The sequence below is a fragment of the Rhinichthys klamathensis genome, unplaced genomic scaffold (genome assembly GCF_029890125.1).
Source record: "Rhinichthys klamathensis goyatoka isolate OS25496 unplaced genomic scaffold, OSU_Roscu_1.1 h1tg001404l_1, whole genome shotgun sequence".
NCBI lineage: Eukaryota > Metazoa > Chordata > Actinopteri > Cypriniformes > Leuciscidae > Rhinichthys > Rhinichthys klamathensis.
In genome coordinates, this window is record NW_026607441.1 from 1 (window position 1) to 12603 (window position 12603).

At 38.0% G+C, this 12603-nt stretch overlaps 1 protein-coding gene across 1 annotated transcript; it reads right to left on the reverse strand.

Annotated features, from left to right (window-relative positions):
• Positions 1-366: 366 nt before the first annotated feature.
• Positions 367-11334, reverse strand: slc6a1b (solute carrier family 6 member 1b). Its single transcript, XM_056245115.1, has 15 exons — positions 10973-11334; positions 9831-10189; positions 9489-9620; positions 9246-9346; positions 9049-9158; positions 8663-8795; positions 8000-8134; positions 7820-7923; positions 7272-7396; positions 5903-6015; positions 4698-4829; positions 3772-3874; positions 2174-2274; positions 1922-2089; positions 367-893 (listed from the first exon to the last, which is right to left on the reverse strand). Exons 2-15 carry the CDS (start codon positions 10063-10065, stop codon positions 786-788), a joined length of 1800 nt encoding a protein of 599 aa, XP_056101090.1. The 5' UTR covers positions 10066-10189; positions 10973-11334; the 3' UTR covers positions 367-785.
• Positions 11335-12603: the final 1269 nt, after the last annotated feature.

Consider the following 12603-nt stretch of genomic DNA (forward strand, 5'->3'; position numbering starts at 1 on the left):
ATTTGGTCCTTCTTACTCTTACATAGAAAACATGTACTAAAATGATTCTAAAAAACACATACAAAGTTATTTTTTGTCTTAGAAAAAAAATGAAAACAAAATAGTAACAGTCTTTTTTGACGTCAATTTGCCCCCGCGGCTGGTAATGCATGACGGCCCGGGGCGTTTGTAAACCCAAATCCATACTGGTCTTGTGCTTGTCAGGGTTTTCGGGAGAAAAGGGCTGTATTTGAAACTGTAGAGTCTTGAAAAGTGTATTCTGGCTATTTAACCTTGACGTTCAAGGTTCAGTCTCGGCCCGTTGCACACTCCCATATTCTTACTCTCTGCTTTTATATAGCTATATAGATATAGTATATATATATATTTATTTTTTCAGATACAATCAGATACAATTCGATTCTAACCTACAACTGCATTTTAATACATTAATTACATGTAATATCGAATTAACACTGTGCGGTTGGAATTACATTGGGACGCCAAATCTTCAATTATCATTTAAATCCTGTGCTTACACTGTGACCCTTTGTTTTTTTTATAAAGACTAATATCTTGCATATGAAATACAGATTAACCATAGAACATTGCTGGATAGATTTTTTAGACCATACGTATATATATATATATATGTACCAAAAGAATTCAAACTGTAATCAGGTTGGTGTTCCCTCGGAGGTAGGTGAATATACTTTAGACATGGAAGTCCTTGGTTGTGATCGACTCTTTAATTCTCTCTCTGAACGCTGACCTTTGATAATTGGGGTGAAGCGGGAGGACGGTGGTTAGATGTAGGCCTCGTCGTTGGCTGGGATGGGGTTTTCCGGTTGTTGTTCGGGTCCGTTCTCTTGAGTCCGAACCACCGATGTGGGCTGGATCATTATCCGAAGGCGCTGCAAACGGGAAGGAAAGTCGTCAGCTGCCATTTCAGGAAAGACAAACTACACTCCAAAACCCTTCGTGGGATTGATGGACATTGAGAGTATATAGACAAGTAGCCTATGTTATTTTTTTATCCATTTATTTCTTATTTAATTTATCCAGTTATAATGAAAAATGTAAATGCTGTTTAAACTTGTGTAACAATTTTTGATAAATAAAATTACAACTACACTAAAAACAGCTGGGTTGTTTGAACCCATGGTTGGGGCAAATAAGGACAAACCCAACCATTGGTTTACATTTACATTTAATAATTTAGCAGACGCTTTTATCCAAAGCTACTTATGAGGAGAGCAATAGAAACAGTTGATCTAACAATAGGATAACAATATGCAAGTGCATACTTCCCAGTTTAGTCTAACGAAGTTATTTATTTAAATAGATATAGAATAAGTAAAGAGAAAATAAAGTGTTAGTATTAGTGGATAAAGTGTTGCCAAATTCATTTTTCAATAAAAATGTTTAAACCAACGGTTGGGTTTGTCCATATTTGACCCAAACTTGGGTTGGATTTTTTAGATTGTACAGCAAAGAATGTACAAATGCAAGAGTGAAAGCAGAAATCATGACCTTGATTGGTACAATTAGGATGTAATTGAAGCCAAATCTAAAATAGTGTGTCAGGATTATCACAAGCTACGACCACAGTGAACTGAGATTGGTGCTCTGTGTTCCTAATTACCAGTCTTAGAAACCCGAGGTACTGGAAAACATCTTCAGCAAAATCTCTCATTTCTACAATCAGTCCAAGTCGTTGATTGCATGCTCAAATGGCAAGAAGTGAAGACTAATTGATGCAATTAGAATGAATCCAATAGCCACGAAATAGAAACAGTGCATGCTTCGCCCCATGCTGGAACATCTGCATTAATAATGCATGCAATCTGAATCATTTACCCCACTGTCGTCAGTGGAGATACTTTCATGTTCCCTGACACTCGCACCTGTGGCTGCGAGGACATGCAAACGGTAGCGATACCTCTTTATATGAGCCCTTCAGGGTGAGGAACATGTAGCCCATGTATCCCGGGATAAGAACCATGGATGACAGGGCCATGCACCAGCCCACGCCTTGCCCCCACTTCGGGAACACGTAATTGTTGAGTTTGAGCGGGACCATCTGAACGGCGCTGAAGATGAACACACCCTACGACAGAAGGAACAAACAGTCAGTCTGAAATTTCATCTCGAAAATGCTTCCGGTGCACAAAGACTCGGTGAATCAACTTACCCCCACAATCAAAGGAGTGAACACGACCCAGCACAGCTTCCACCAAATGCAGGGCTGGTAGCCAATCATCTCCTCAATATTGCCGTAGAATTTATTGACACCTGCAACAGGCACAAAATACGAATTAAGAGGCGAGTTATACGGTCACAATTTGGGTGTCGACGAATATTCGATCTGTAAATATTAGGGGTGTAACGATACCCTCATGTCACGATTCGATACATAATCACGATACTGAACTCACGATACGATATTATTGCGATACTCCAAGACACATGGTAAAAGGTTAACAAAAAAAATAACTGTTTATTTGTTTATTTATTATTCTGTTGATTAAAATGCTATATTTTGTATTAAATTGTGTGTGTAAACGAATAGTGTTGGACTTGGTGCTGAAACCCAAAACACAGGACAATAGAGACACCAGAATAACAATATTCTTGATTCTGAAGATGAAAATACTGAATTATTTCAGACGAATATGCTTTCACTGTCACTGACTATATATAATTAAAATAATGTAGGACACTTTTACTGGTAACATCAGAAATCTTCCATTATCAGGACACACAAATATATTGCATTATTATACAATATATTCAACATTATATATAGTAGTTTAATGTAGTACTGACACTAAAACTCTGAAAACTTGAATTTTCTCGCACAGTAATTGTTATTTTGGGTGAACTACACACAATACATATTGACAATATCCACAATATATATTGTTGTATTTTTGTATTGCGATATATTGTGACACGATAGCCATTATTATTCGAAAAATAAAAGTACTATTCAAATTTTACTACATTGCTTTGCTTGTCGTAAATCCATGATAAATCCCAAGCACTAAAACTCGCAGTTATAACTAAATGCACTGGGTGGCGCTGTGGAGCGTGTTTAAAATAAAACCTTAAGCTATGATGTAAGCTCGTTGTGTATATTGGCTAATCGGAAACTTGTTCAGAAATGGCGACAAAAACTTGATGAATACATCTTGAACATGAACATCTTTCTAGTTAAACGTCATTTAAATAAACGAATATTTGAATATTCGATTTGTATGAGCTTATATATTCGAATACAATATTTGTGACAAATGCCCATTCCTAGTTACAATGCATGAGTTTGTGGAGGATTACTGGAGGTCTGCGCCTCGCTTCATAAATGCAAATAGAGAATGGTGCTGTGGTTTGCATAATCAAGCCTGCCACGCACAACAATTAAGATTCTACAGGTTCATATTCATTCAAATCAACTGACTGTGGAAATGAGTCTGGCACCGAGATTAGCATGAATTATATTATCTGTGATAATAATTAGCATGCGTTGTGTGTTATGTCTGGATGTGAAGAATAAAAAGCAAATGAATTAATAATTACACAAACCTATAAGCAAAGCGTTCTTTGATTTCAATGATAAACAGATGAACATATTTCAGATGTATTCACTTTCTAAATGACGTCGTTTTCAAAAAATATTTTAAAATGCATGGTCACTTCAGATCATGCTTGAAACATCAACTTCTCAACGATGTAATATCGGCTTGGAAAAAGGAAATGCAGTGATTTATTCGAATTTTTTGGCATATTTACCATAGAACCAGGATATGGAGACGCATTCAAAGAATACCAGGAACAGCAAACACATTCCACTGGCAGAATAGTAGTCGAACAGTTTGAACACGTAGAGACCACCCTGTCGAGAGAAGAATCGCCTTGGTTAGCAAGCCATGCGGATCAGATGGGTTTAGAAAAGCACTCTCTCGTCTCGATGGGTGTGTTTGCGGGTTTCAAAGGCGCTTGATACATGGTAACAGCAATGAGAATTAGCAGAACAAGCTTTCTCTTCTCTGCTTTGTTGAGTCACTGGCCTGAAATGTATGCAGTATGAGGATTGAGCATTAATGCATATCCAACGGAGCAACTTAGTGAGTTTCTGTATTACCACATGCACTTGTGTTCTTTATTAAGTCTACAGGAAATGATGATGACAACCCATTTTACTTCTCTAAGTTAAGCTGCCTGTTCAAGAAGAAGAAACCCAATAGAAATGGACTGGATTATTGCAAGTTAAAGTTCATTGTGGATTCATATACATTTATGCTGACTTTAAAAGACAAACCCAAAAAGTCTTATTCCATTACTTTCCTGTACATCATCTAATCTTACCCTAAAGTTGCATCTAGATACATGTAAATCAGGGACTTTAACACAACCGTTTTTATTTACTTTATTATCTATTAAATAGTAATAATTGATTGCCTTTTTCTACAGTGTCCAAGTCTTCACTAGCTTTTATATAACAGTTTGAGGTTATAGAGTGGTTGAACACTTCAGATTCATCACATATCCCAGCAAAAAAACACTCAAATGCTTCTGTCCTATTAATGCAGCTTCAAGAGCTCTTATCCTGCCCTGTTTATGTATTTTTACCATATATCCCGTTACACGGTTCAGAATAACACCAGCCTCCAGCTCTCGATGTGAAACGGGTGTAAAGATGAGATGTGTGCATTAACCTGTGTGATGTTTGACAGGCCGATCAGATATGACACCAGGCAGACGGCAGCGATGAAGATCTCTCGTCTTCCTCGTAACACACGGGGAAACTCGTCCACGAGAGCCGTGATGAAGCCCTCCACCGTACAGAACTACACACAACACAAGAACACAAGATTAAAACATTGACTACGACCTGAACATGTGCTTGAGATGGTCATCTCTAAATAGACTGGTTTTATTCAAGTCAGAATCCAGAACATCATGCGTCACATTATAGGGACAGTTCGCCCAAAAAATGAATATTCTGTCATTAATTACGCTCCCTCATGTCCGTTCCAAGACGTTTGTTCATCTTTGAAACACAAATGGAGATCTTTTTTAAATGAAATCTGAGAGATTTCTGTCCCTCCATTGACAGTCTACGCAACTACCACTTTAGGTGAGGTAGTAAATTAATGCATCCTTAAAATAATCCATGTGACTCCAGTGTTTAAACCTCAATTTTATGAGTTGTCTGCACAAAAAAACAAAACAACAACCATAATTTACCACTTCACATCTACATTTATGCATTTGGCAGACGCTTTTATCCAAAGCGGCTTACATTGCATTTCAAGGTACACATTTACATTCTTATCAGTTCTTTGTTTACACAATATTAATCTTCAACGAGAATTCACACAATAACGTCTCCTCTCACGTCAACACAACATGCATGCATCGCGGTGCTCTCGTGATTGCACGTTTGTGATTAATATTTTGTAAATAAAGTGGTCAATTATGTTTTTTGCACAAACAATAAAATCGAGGTTCAACCAATGGAGTCACAATGATGCATTTACTACCTTTCTGGGGTTTGAAAGTGGTAGTTGCGTAGACTGTCAATAAAGGGACAATAATCTCTCAGATATCATCAAAAAGATCTTTTTTTGTGCAGTGAACTATCCCTTTAGGACATTAGGTTACAACAGCTGTGATTTTAAGGGTTAGAGAAGTGAACATTTATACTAAAAGTATGGTATATTTACAGTATCACAGTTCATTAAGAGATATAATTTGACTTGTAAAATAAATGAAGTACCTCCCTTTCTCTAGCTTAGTTTTTATTTTAAAAAGAATGGAAATGAAAGGCTACTTCAAAGAGACGTAGAACGACTAGGCCATATACGCATGCCTGTAAACACATGTACGGTAGTGTGCAAGTGTGAAGCGTGTTCTTTACCTGACTGTCAATGCCAAGCATGAGCAACATGGAGAAGAAGAGAATAGCCCAGAGTGGTGAGATGGGTAACTGTGTGACGGCCTCCGGATAGGCCAGGAACGCCAGACCCGGCCCTGGAGAACACAACACGCTTAATGCCGTTTCCATCCGTGCGATGGCCTAGACTTCCAGGAATACAGCTGTGACATACATGTATGTTCCCTTTTGCGTTCGCTTTCACTGTGTTCTGTTCCTGTGTGCCTGTGTTCCCTTTGCTAGTGTGTCTTCATGGTTTTTGATTGTGTTTCTGGTTACGTTATTTATCCCTGTGTATTTAAAGCCTCTGCTCATTCAGTTTCTTTGTCTGGTATTGTCTATGTTCTGTTTGAATGATTATTCTTCCTGTTATCTCCTGCATGTTCCCGGTTTGATTTATAATTAAAGACTTTATTCGTGATATTCTTTTGTCATGCACTTATTAAAGCCACTCAAGCCATGAGAAAAGTAATATAACATTCAAAAAATAAATCTCTAATGTTGGTCAGTTTTATTCACAGCACTTTGCATAGTATTATTCATCAAATGTTTGTTGAAAGGAGATGCTTAACCACTAGAAAATATTGATCGTAACTGTAAACCTCAAACTGGATATTAAAAATAGCCGTTTTATTTACAATGCATTTTATGAGATTGTAATATTTGCAACTCTGTTACTAAAAACCCTGATATGTCTGACGCTTGGTATTTTCATATTTTTGTTTCATGCAATATTTTTTATTCAATAAATGATCAAAATGTATATACAAAAAAAAAAAATTCTGATTATTATTTTATTTTACAATAATTTTGGTAGCAGGGTTTATGGTTGATCTTGCAAAATGCATAATTGAGTTTGTTTATGTGTCTTCATGTCATGCTGCAGAAATTAAGGGTCTAAATGTTATTTATTCATTTGTTTATAAAGGGAATAAATAATATAACAGACTGACAGCTGAACATTATTTTTTTTTTGCTTATTTCAATTAGTTAATAATTAAAAACACATTTTACAGCAGTGAACTGAACAATGCAGCAGATCATATCGGTTTCAGCACGTTGTATGATTTTGATTTTGGTTATTCGATGCAGTCGTGAAGATTGAGGCCATATTCATGTTTTTTTTTGTTACTAGTGACTGTGCTAGGTTCATTTATAATAGTTTGTGACTTTAATGCAAAAGAAATAAATCAAAAATCATGCACATATTCATGGAAAGTGCCATTGTTTTGTACAGTACTGCTCTCATGGAATGCAAGACTGCTTATAATTGCTCATTGACTAATAAAGGACACCAGATGCCAAAAGAAGAAGGTCTTTATCCAGTGATCAAGCTGAAACCCATCATAATTACCTGACGCAGCCACGTCTGCTATGGGCCGCTGTGTGATGTGAGCCATGAAACCTACGATCGAGAAAATGACGAATCCAGCGAACATACTGGTGAAGGAATTGATGCAGCAGACGATGATAGAATCTCTGAGAAACAGACCAAAGCATGGAAAGCAACGGTTTAGTTATGTATCCTACACTCTCAAAAATAAAGGTTCTTTATTGGCATTGATGGTTCCATGAAGAACCCATTGCAAAAAATAAATAAATGCATACCAAGTGGAGTTATTTTAAGAACTGATCACTGAAAGGTTCTTTGTGGAACCGAAAAGGGTTCTTCTATGGCATCACTGCGAAAACCCTTTATTTTTAAGAGAAGATTATCTATCTATCTATCACACTGAGGAAGCATTTTGTGTAGGCAAAAACTGTTTCAGAAATGCTTGGCTGTTTTGAGATACAAAACACAGAAAAAAAAGAAAAAAAGACTTGTCAAGCTCGTGTCTGTACAGATCAAATTAGAGTTGCCATTTTGAATGCCCCTTAATAAATCTTACAATTGCTGCATACTTGTAAACATTGTTGTTGAACGGGTTGTAGCTCCCGAGGGCGATGAGAGAGCCCAAACCCAGGCCGTACGAGAAGAAGATCTGAGTGGCAGCGTCCAGCCACACCTAAGAGGAGACATCAGCAGATTATACGCCTGTGAGGACATGTCTATTACGCTACGATAATTACACAGCGCTCTACCTCGGATTCTTTCAGCTTGCTGAACTCGGGCGTGATGTAGAACAAAATGCCCTCTTTCGCTCCAGGCAGCGTCACTCCACGGATGAACAGGATAAATAGCATGAAATACGGGTATGTCGCTGAGAAATACACCACCTGAAACACACATTAACAGCCTTGAGGAAAACGCACGTCTGCTTTGAGATTGTGCGATAACGGTAATCTAAAGAAAGAGCATTACGAGAGCTGCGTAAAGCATGACGTTATTTGCATAGATTGCGATCTCAAAGCCTTGATTGAAGGCCTAAATTTAAATTTCAGTCTTTTCGATTTGTTTTTCAAACTCTGAATCAACATGCACCAATGCTATATTTTTCTAAATGTCATAATCACGTTAACTAACAATGCATTGCTTCATTGGGCTCATTGTTTCTGCCTTAAATTCTTACATTGTTTAAATTAGTCAATTTTTCGCTAGCTGTGATTCGTATATGTACATTTCTGATATGCACAGTTTCCTCTGATAACAGATCACTCTAAATTGTAATGTGGACTCATACATTTTCTGTAAAGCTGCTTTGAAACGATGTGTATTGTGAAAAGCGCAGTACAAATAAATGTGAATTAAAAAAAAAAAGTAAATTAATTTTTTTAATCTTTTTGTCTGTGCAAGGGCTCTCTTACCTTTCCAGTCCAGCCTACGCCCTTCCAGATACAAAAATAGACCAGGACCCAGGCGATGGCCAGTGTTATTGCTAGTGGCAGTCTTATCTCTCCCGGCTTCTCCAAACCATCAGTCATCTGATGCATGTTCCGTCTGAGAGAGAATAAACATTATTAGAGAATGCAGATGAATATAATGCATATCTATCAACCCACGTAACCCACAAACAGAGCAAGTCTAATTGCTGATGCACAACATTCAACTAGGGTTGTTTGCCAAAAATAGCACAATAGCCGCATTTTTGAGAAACAACACTGCTTCTTTTACACGGCCGAGGACAAAAGGAAAGTGTTTGCATGTTGCTTGAATACCAAAACGTTTTTTTTTATTTTTTTTTATCCCTTACTCCCAGAACTCCACGACGGCGCTCGTCATGTTGATGGTGTTCGCCTGGCTGTAGTTTGAGAAACATTTGTCTGTATTCCAAGGGTTATCACAAGATTTCCAGGGGAGCTCCTGAAACAGGACATTTCAAACAGGACAAGTCAGTTCTAGTCTAGCCAAAGTCATGAGCTATTATGATGCCAGACCGCATGTACTTACTGTGGTGAATGAGTTATACAGATAGTAAATTGCCCATGCAATTATGACTATGTAGTAAATGTTAAGCCAGAACGACAGGACTGCTGCTGCCAGGCCAACACCTACGGAAACATATGCGCTATTATAACTCCATATTTCTGATCTTCTTTTTTTTTTTTTTTGACAAGGACACAGTGCGACTGAAACACAGCATCAGTTACACGCATCTAAGCAGGGTTTTTAGTAGTTAATCATGTGGGTTACCTTTGAACATAGGGGCCAGTTTCCACACTCCAAGACCCCCGATGGAGGTGTACTGACCAAGAGACGTTTCCAGAAGGAACAACGGGACCCCAGCAAATATGAGGGTCAAAAAGTAGGGAATCAAGAACGCCCCTATACAGACAGAAGAGTAATATAATGAGACACATTCAAAATATGCATCCGTTTATAAAATCCACTGTTTAGGGGATTGCGCTTCCAATGATCGCGCATATCCAGCGCAAATGTTATTGAGTGATTTTCGAAATCAGATTTTTTTTTTTTACTCCGTTTGTTTCGAGGGGGGAATAAATGGTAAAAACAACCAGGATTTTTTTTCTTTACCTCCTCCGTTTTTTCCGCATAGATAAGGAAATCTCCAGACATTGCCAAGTCCAATGGCATAGCCAACACATGACAGAAGAAAGTCAAATTTCCCCTGCCACGTTTCTCTGTCAGGAATGTCATTTTTCTTCTGAACTTTGACCACCAGAGTTTTTGGTTTATCATTGGCGGTGGACGCTTCGTTGACCTCTGTTAGCACGTGTCCATCGGAGGCTTTGGTGCCGTTCGTGGCCATGTCTCTGGGTTTGGTCCTGGCGGTCGGACGGAAGAGTTCAGCACCGGTCCACGTAGACAGCAGCTTCGCGGTTCGATTAACCAACGATTAGAGTCAAAAAACGCCAATGAAGCTTGACACTGACCTGGAAACCATTGAGAGAAAGTGGCATTAAGATATACACATTATTGTGTTCGTCACATGCATTTTATCGATACAATAATATTAAGATAAAAAACAAAACAAAAACATTGAATGAAATAAGATGAAATAGCATACTAAATAAAATACAATTTGGTGCATGTGAGTTTAGCGCGCGCGGCGTAAAAGCGCGTCTGTACATTTGTTTAGTTTTACATAACTGAAATAATTGATGATGTGCATTTCTGTTATCTAAAACTTCTCTGTGGTGGTTTGCAAAATAGTTAGGCTAGAGGGCAAATTATTTGCATGTATTTCTGAATTTAAATTATTCAAACGGTGGATTTGAAATCATCTTCTCACGAATACAAACGACAGATCACACGTTATGTCAAACCGTTCGAATAATCTCATCAAATTCTAATTTAGAATGTTCGAAGTTCCAAGCGTGCGACGCGTTTGCAAAAGCCCAGAGTTGCACGCGCACAGACCGGCGGTGAGCTCGCGCAGAAACACGGGCTCAAAAAGTCGCGCAAAACTGTCAAGTTGCTTTTTTTATCGGGATACATGAGCGTGAGACTAAAATATTGATTTAAAAAAACGCAAAACAAAAACTAAAATGCATCCGACAAACATCGCGTTTTACAAGCATAAAAGTCAGGCAGACGTGTGTTAAAACAGTGCGTTTTAGATGTTCAACTTTCAAATAACTCAGATTTTCACAAAACTATGAAAACAAACGCATTAAAATGACTAGTTTTATAGCAGGTAAATTTGATCTACTTACACCGGAACAGTTTTCCTGCCAGTTTGGTTGCGGCGGCGCGTATCCGTGGGTTCCTCTCAAATTCCAACTCGTGGAATTTTACTTGTCCAAACCAGTGCAAAATGTTTCCATAAAGTCAAGTGAGGCGAACAGCTATCCTGAGGGGAAAGGTGAGTGAGGGTCTGGTGGTCTGGTGCTGTCCAGTTGTGTGGTGCTGAAGGACAGGGGAAAGAGCCAGAGACAGGAGCAGCTCCTCTACCGTGAGCGTCCAGAGATGTTACATGAAGCACACACCGTCACTCTCAATGTCAGCTCAAAGTCGACCCTCCCCGAACACAACATCTCCACCACTGAAATCCCAGACACTGCATGGCCACCTTCTCTCCTCAGCGCTCTTTATATGCTTTGTATATGTTTTTTTCTTTCTTTCTTTTTTTTTGACCAACTTGCATTGCTCTGTGTATGAGAGAGATCGTGTGTTTTATCGATTGACGGACACTGCCCATTCACTGTAATTATGATTTAATTGTGCAATAATGTAAGTCTTCTCGGAAGTTGCATGCGTATGCGTTGCTCTAATAAACATGTGAATGCATTTGGCGCAGACAAAATTATTATTATTATTTTATTTAACTTAAATACAAGAAGAAATGTTACAATTTTAAAGCGCAACCTCTTGTCAAAACAAATTTGCTAGACAAGAGCAACTTTGACTACTTTTTATAGTCGTCATAAATAATTATAGCCAGGCTGATTATTTTTCAGCATGGATGAAAATCCATGACGCATGTAGTTCTGTCAGTTCCAAAATCTTCCAACAAGCCTCGTTAATAGATAATAAACTTCATACATGTTCTGTTCTGAATTGTTGTGTTAATATGGTGTAAAATATATCTAAGCAAATTTTGCAAAAAAAAGAAAAAGAAAAAAAAAGAAAAGCAGATTAGCATTGCATGTATTGGTATCAGCCATTAAAAAACCTGCTACAAAAATGACGGTGTCCGTGTTACATGTGATTTTAATTAAGTGCAATAGCAACAATACGTATTTACAAGCATGTGAATTACTCAGTACTTACTTGTAATGTAATTACTCTGCAAAACAAACATCAATGTGATCAAAGGGTGATCAAACAGGTTTTTTTTTTTTTTTTTTTGCCTGACCTGAAATACTTCTCTTTGTATAAAGAGAAAACTGGATAGAGCTAAAACAATGCACCACAGAAAACAAATTCTGTGTTGAAAAAGGCCTGAACTAATTTACTCTCTGAAAAAAACAGCAGTTTCCAAAGTGTCAGATTGGGATGACGATGCCAGTCATTCTCTGGATTCTGGTAAACCGTGATAAGGAAGTCAGTCAATAAGGGGAGTCTGGGGGTGGGAGATAAATTGAAAACTGGTCTTATAATCTTCTTAGCTGACTGCCTCCCGAAATAAAATACCCTTGCGGGGAAATCTAAAGGAACACTGTGCTCAGAAGTTAACTCCTATACAACCATAATTTAGTAGTCTGTAATTAGATGTTAAAGCATTCACAGAGCAAGAAGTCTTTAGACAGGATGAGAAACACTGATTAAGGATGACAATGGAAAGGTAGAAGCAGGTCTTTAGGACCGTCATCTCCAACAGGACCGTTGATCACGACGAACATCT

Coding starts and splice junctions, on each gene's coding strand:
- slc6a1b (XM_056245115.1), bottom strand. CDS start 10,065: ATGGCCACGAACGGCACCAAAGCCTCCGATGGACACGTGCTAACAGAG. Junction 8,796..9,048: donor GCCGTCGTGGAGTTCTGGGA/GTAAGGGATAAA, acceptor ATTCTCTCTCAG/ACGGAACATGCATCAGATGA. Junction 894..1,921: donor TGAAGGGCTCATATAAAGAG/GTATCGCTACCG, acceptor TCCCGTTTGCAG/CGCCTTCGGATAATGATCCA.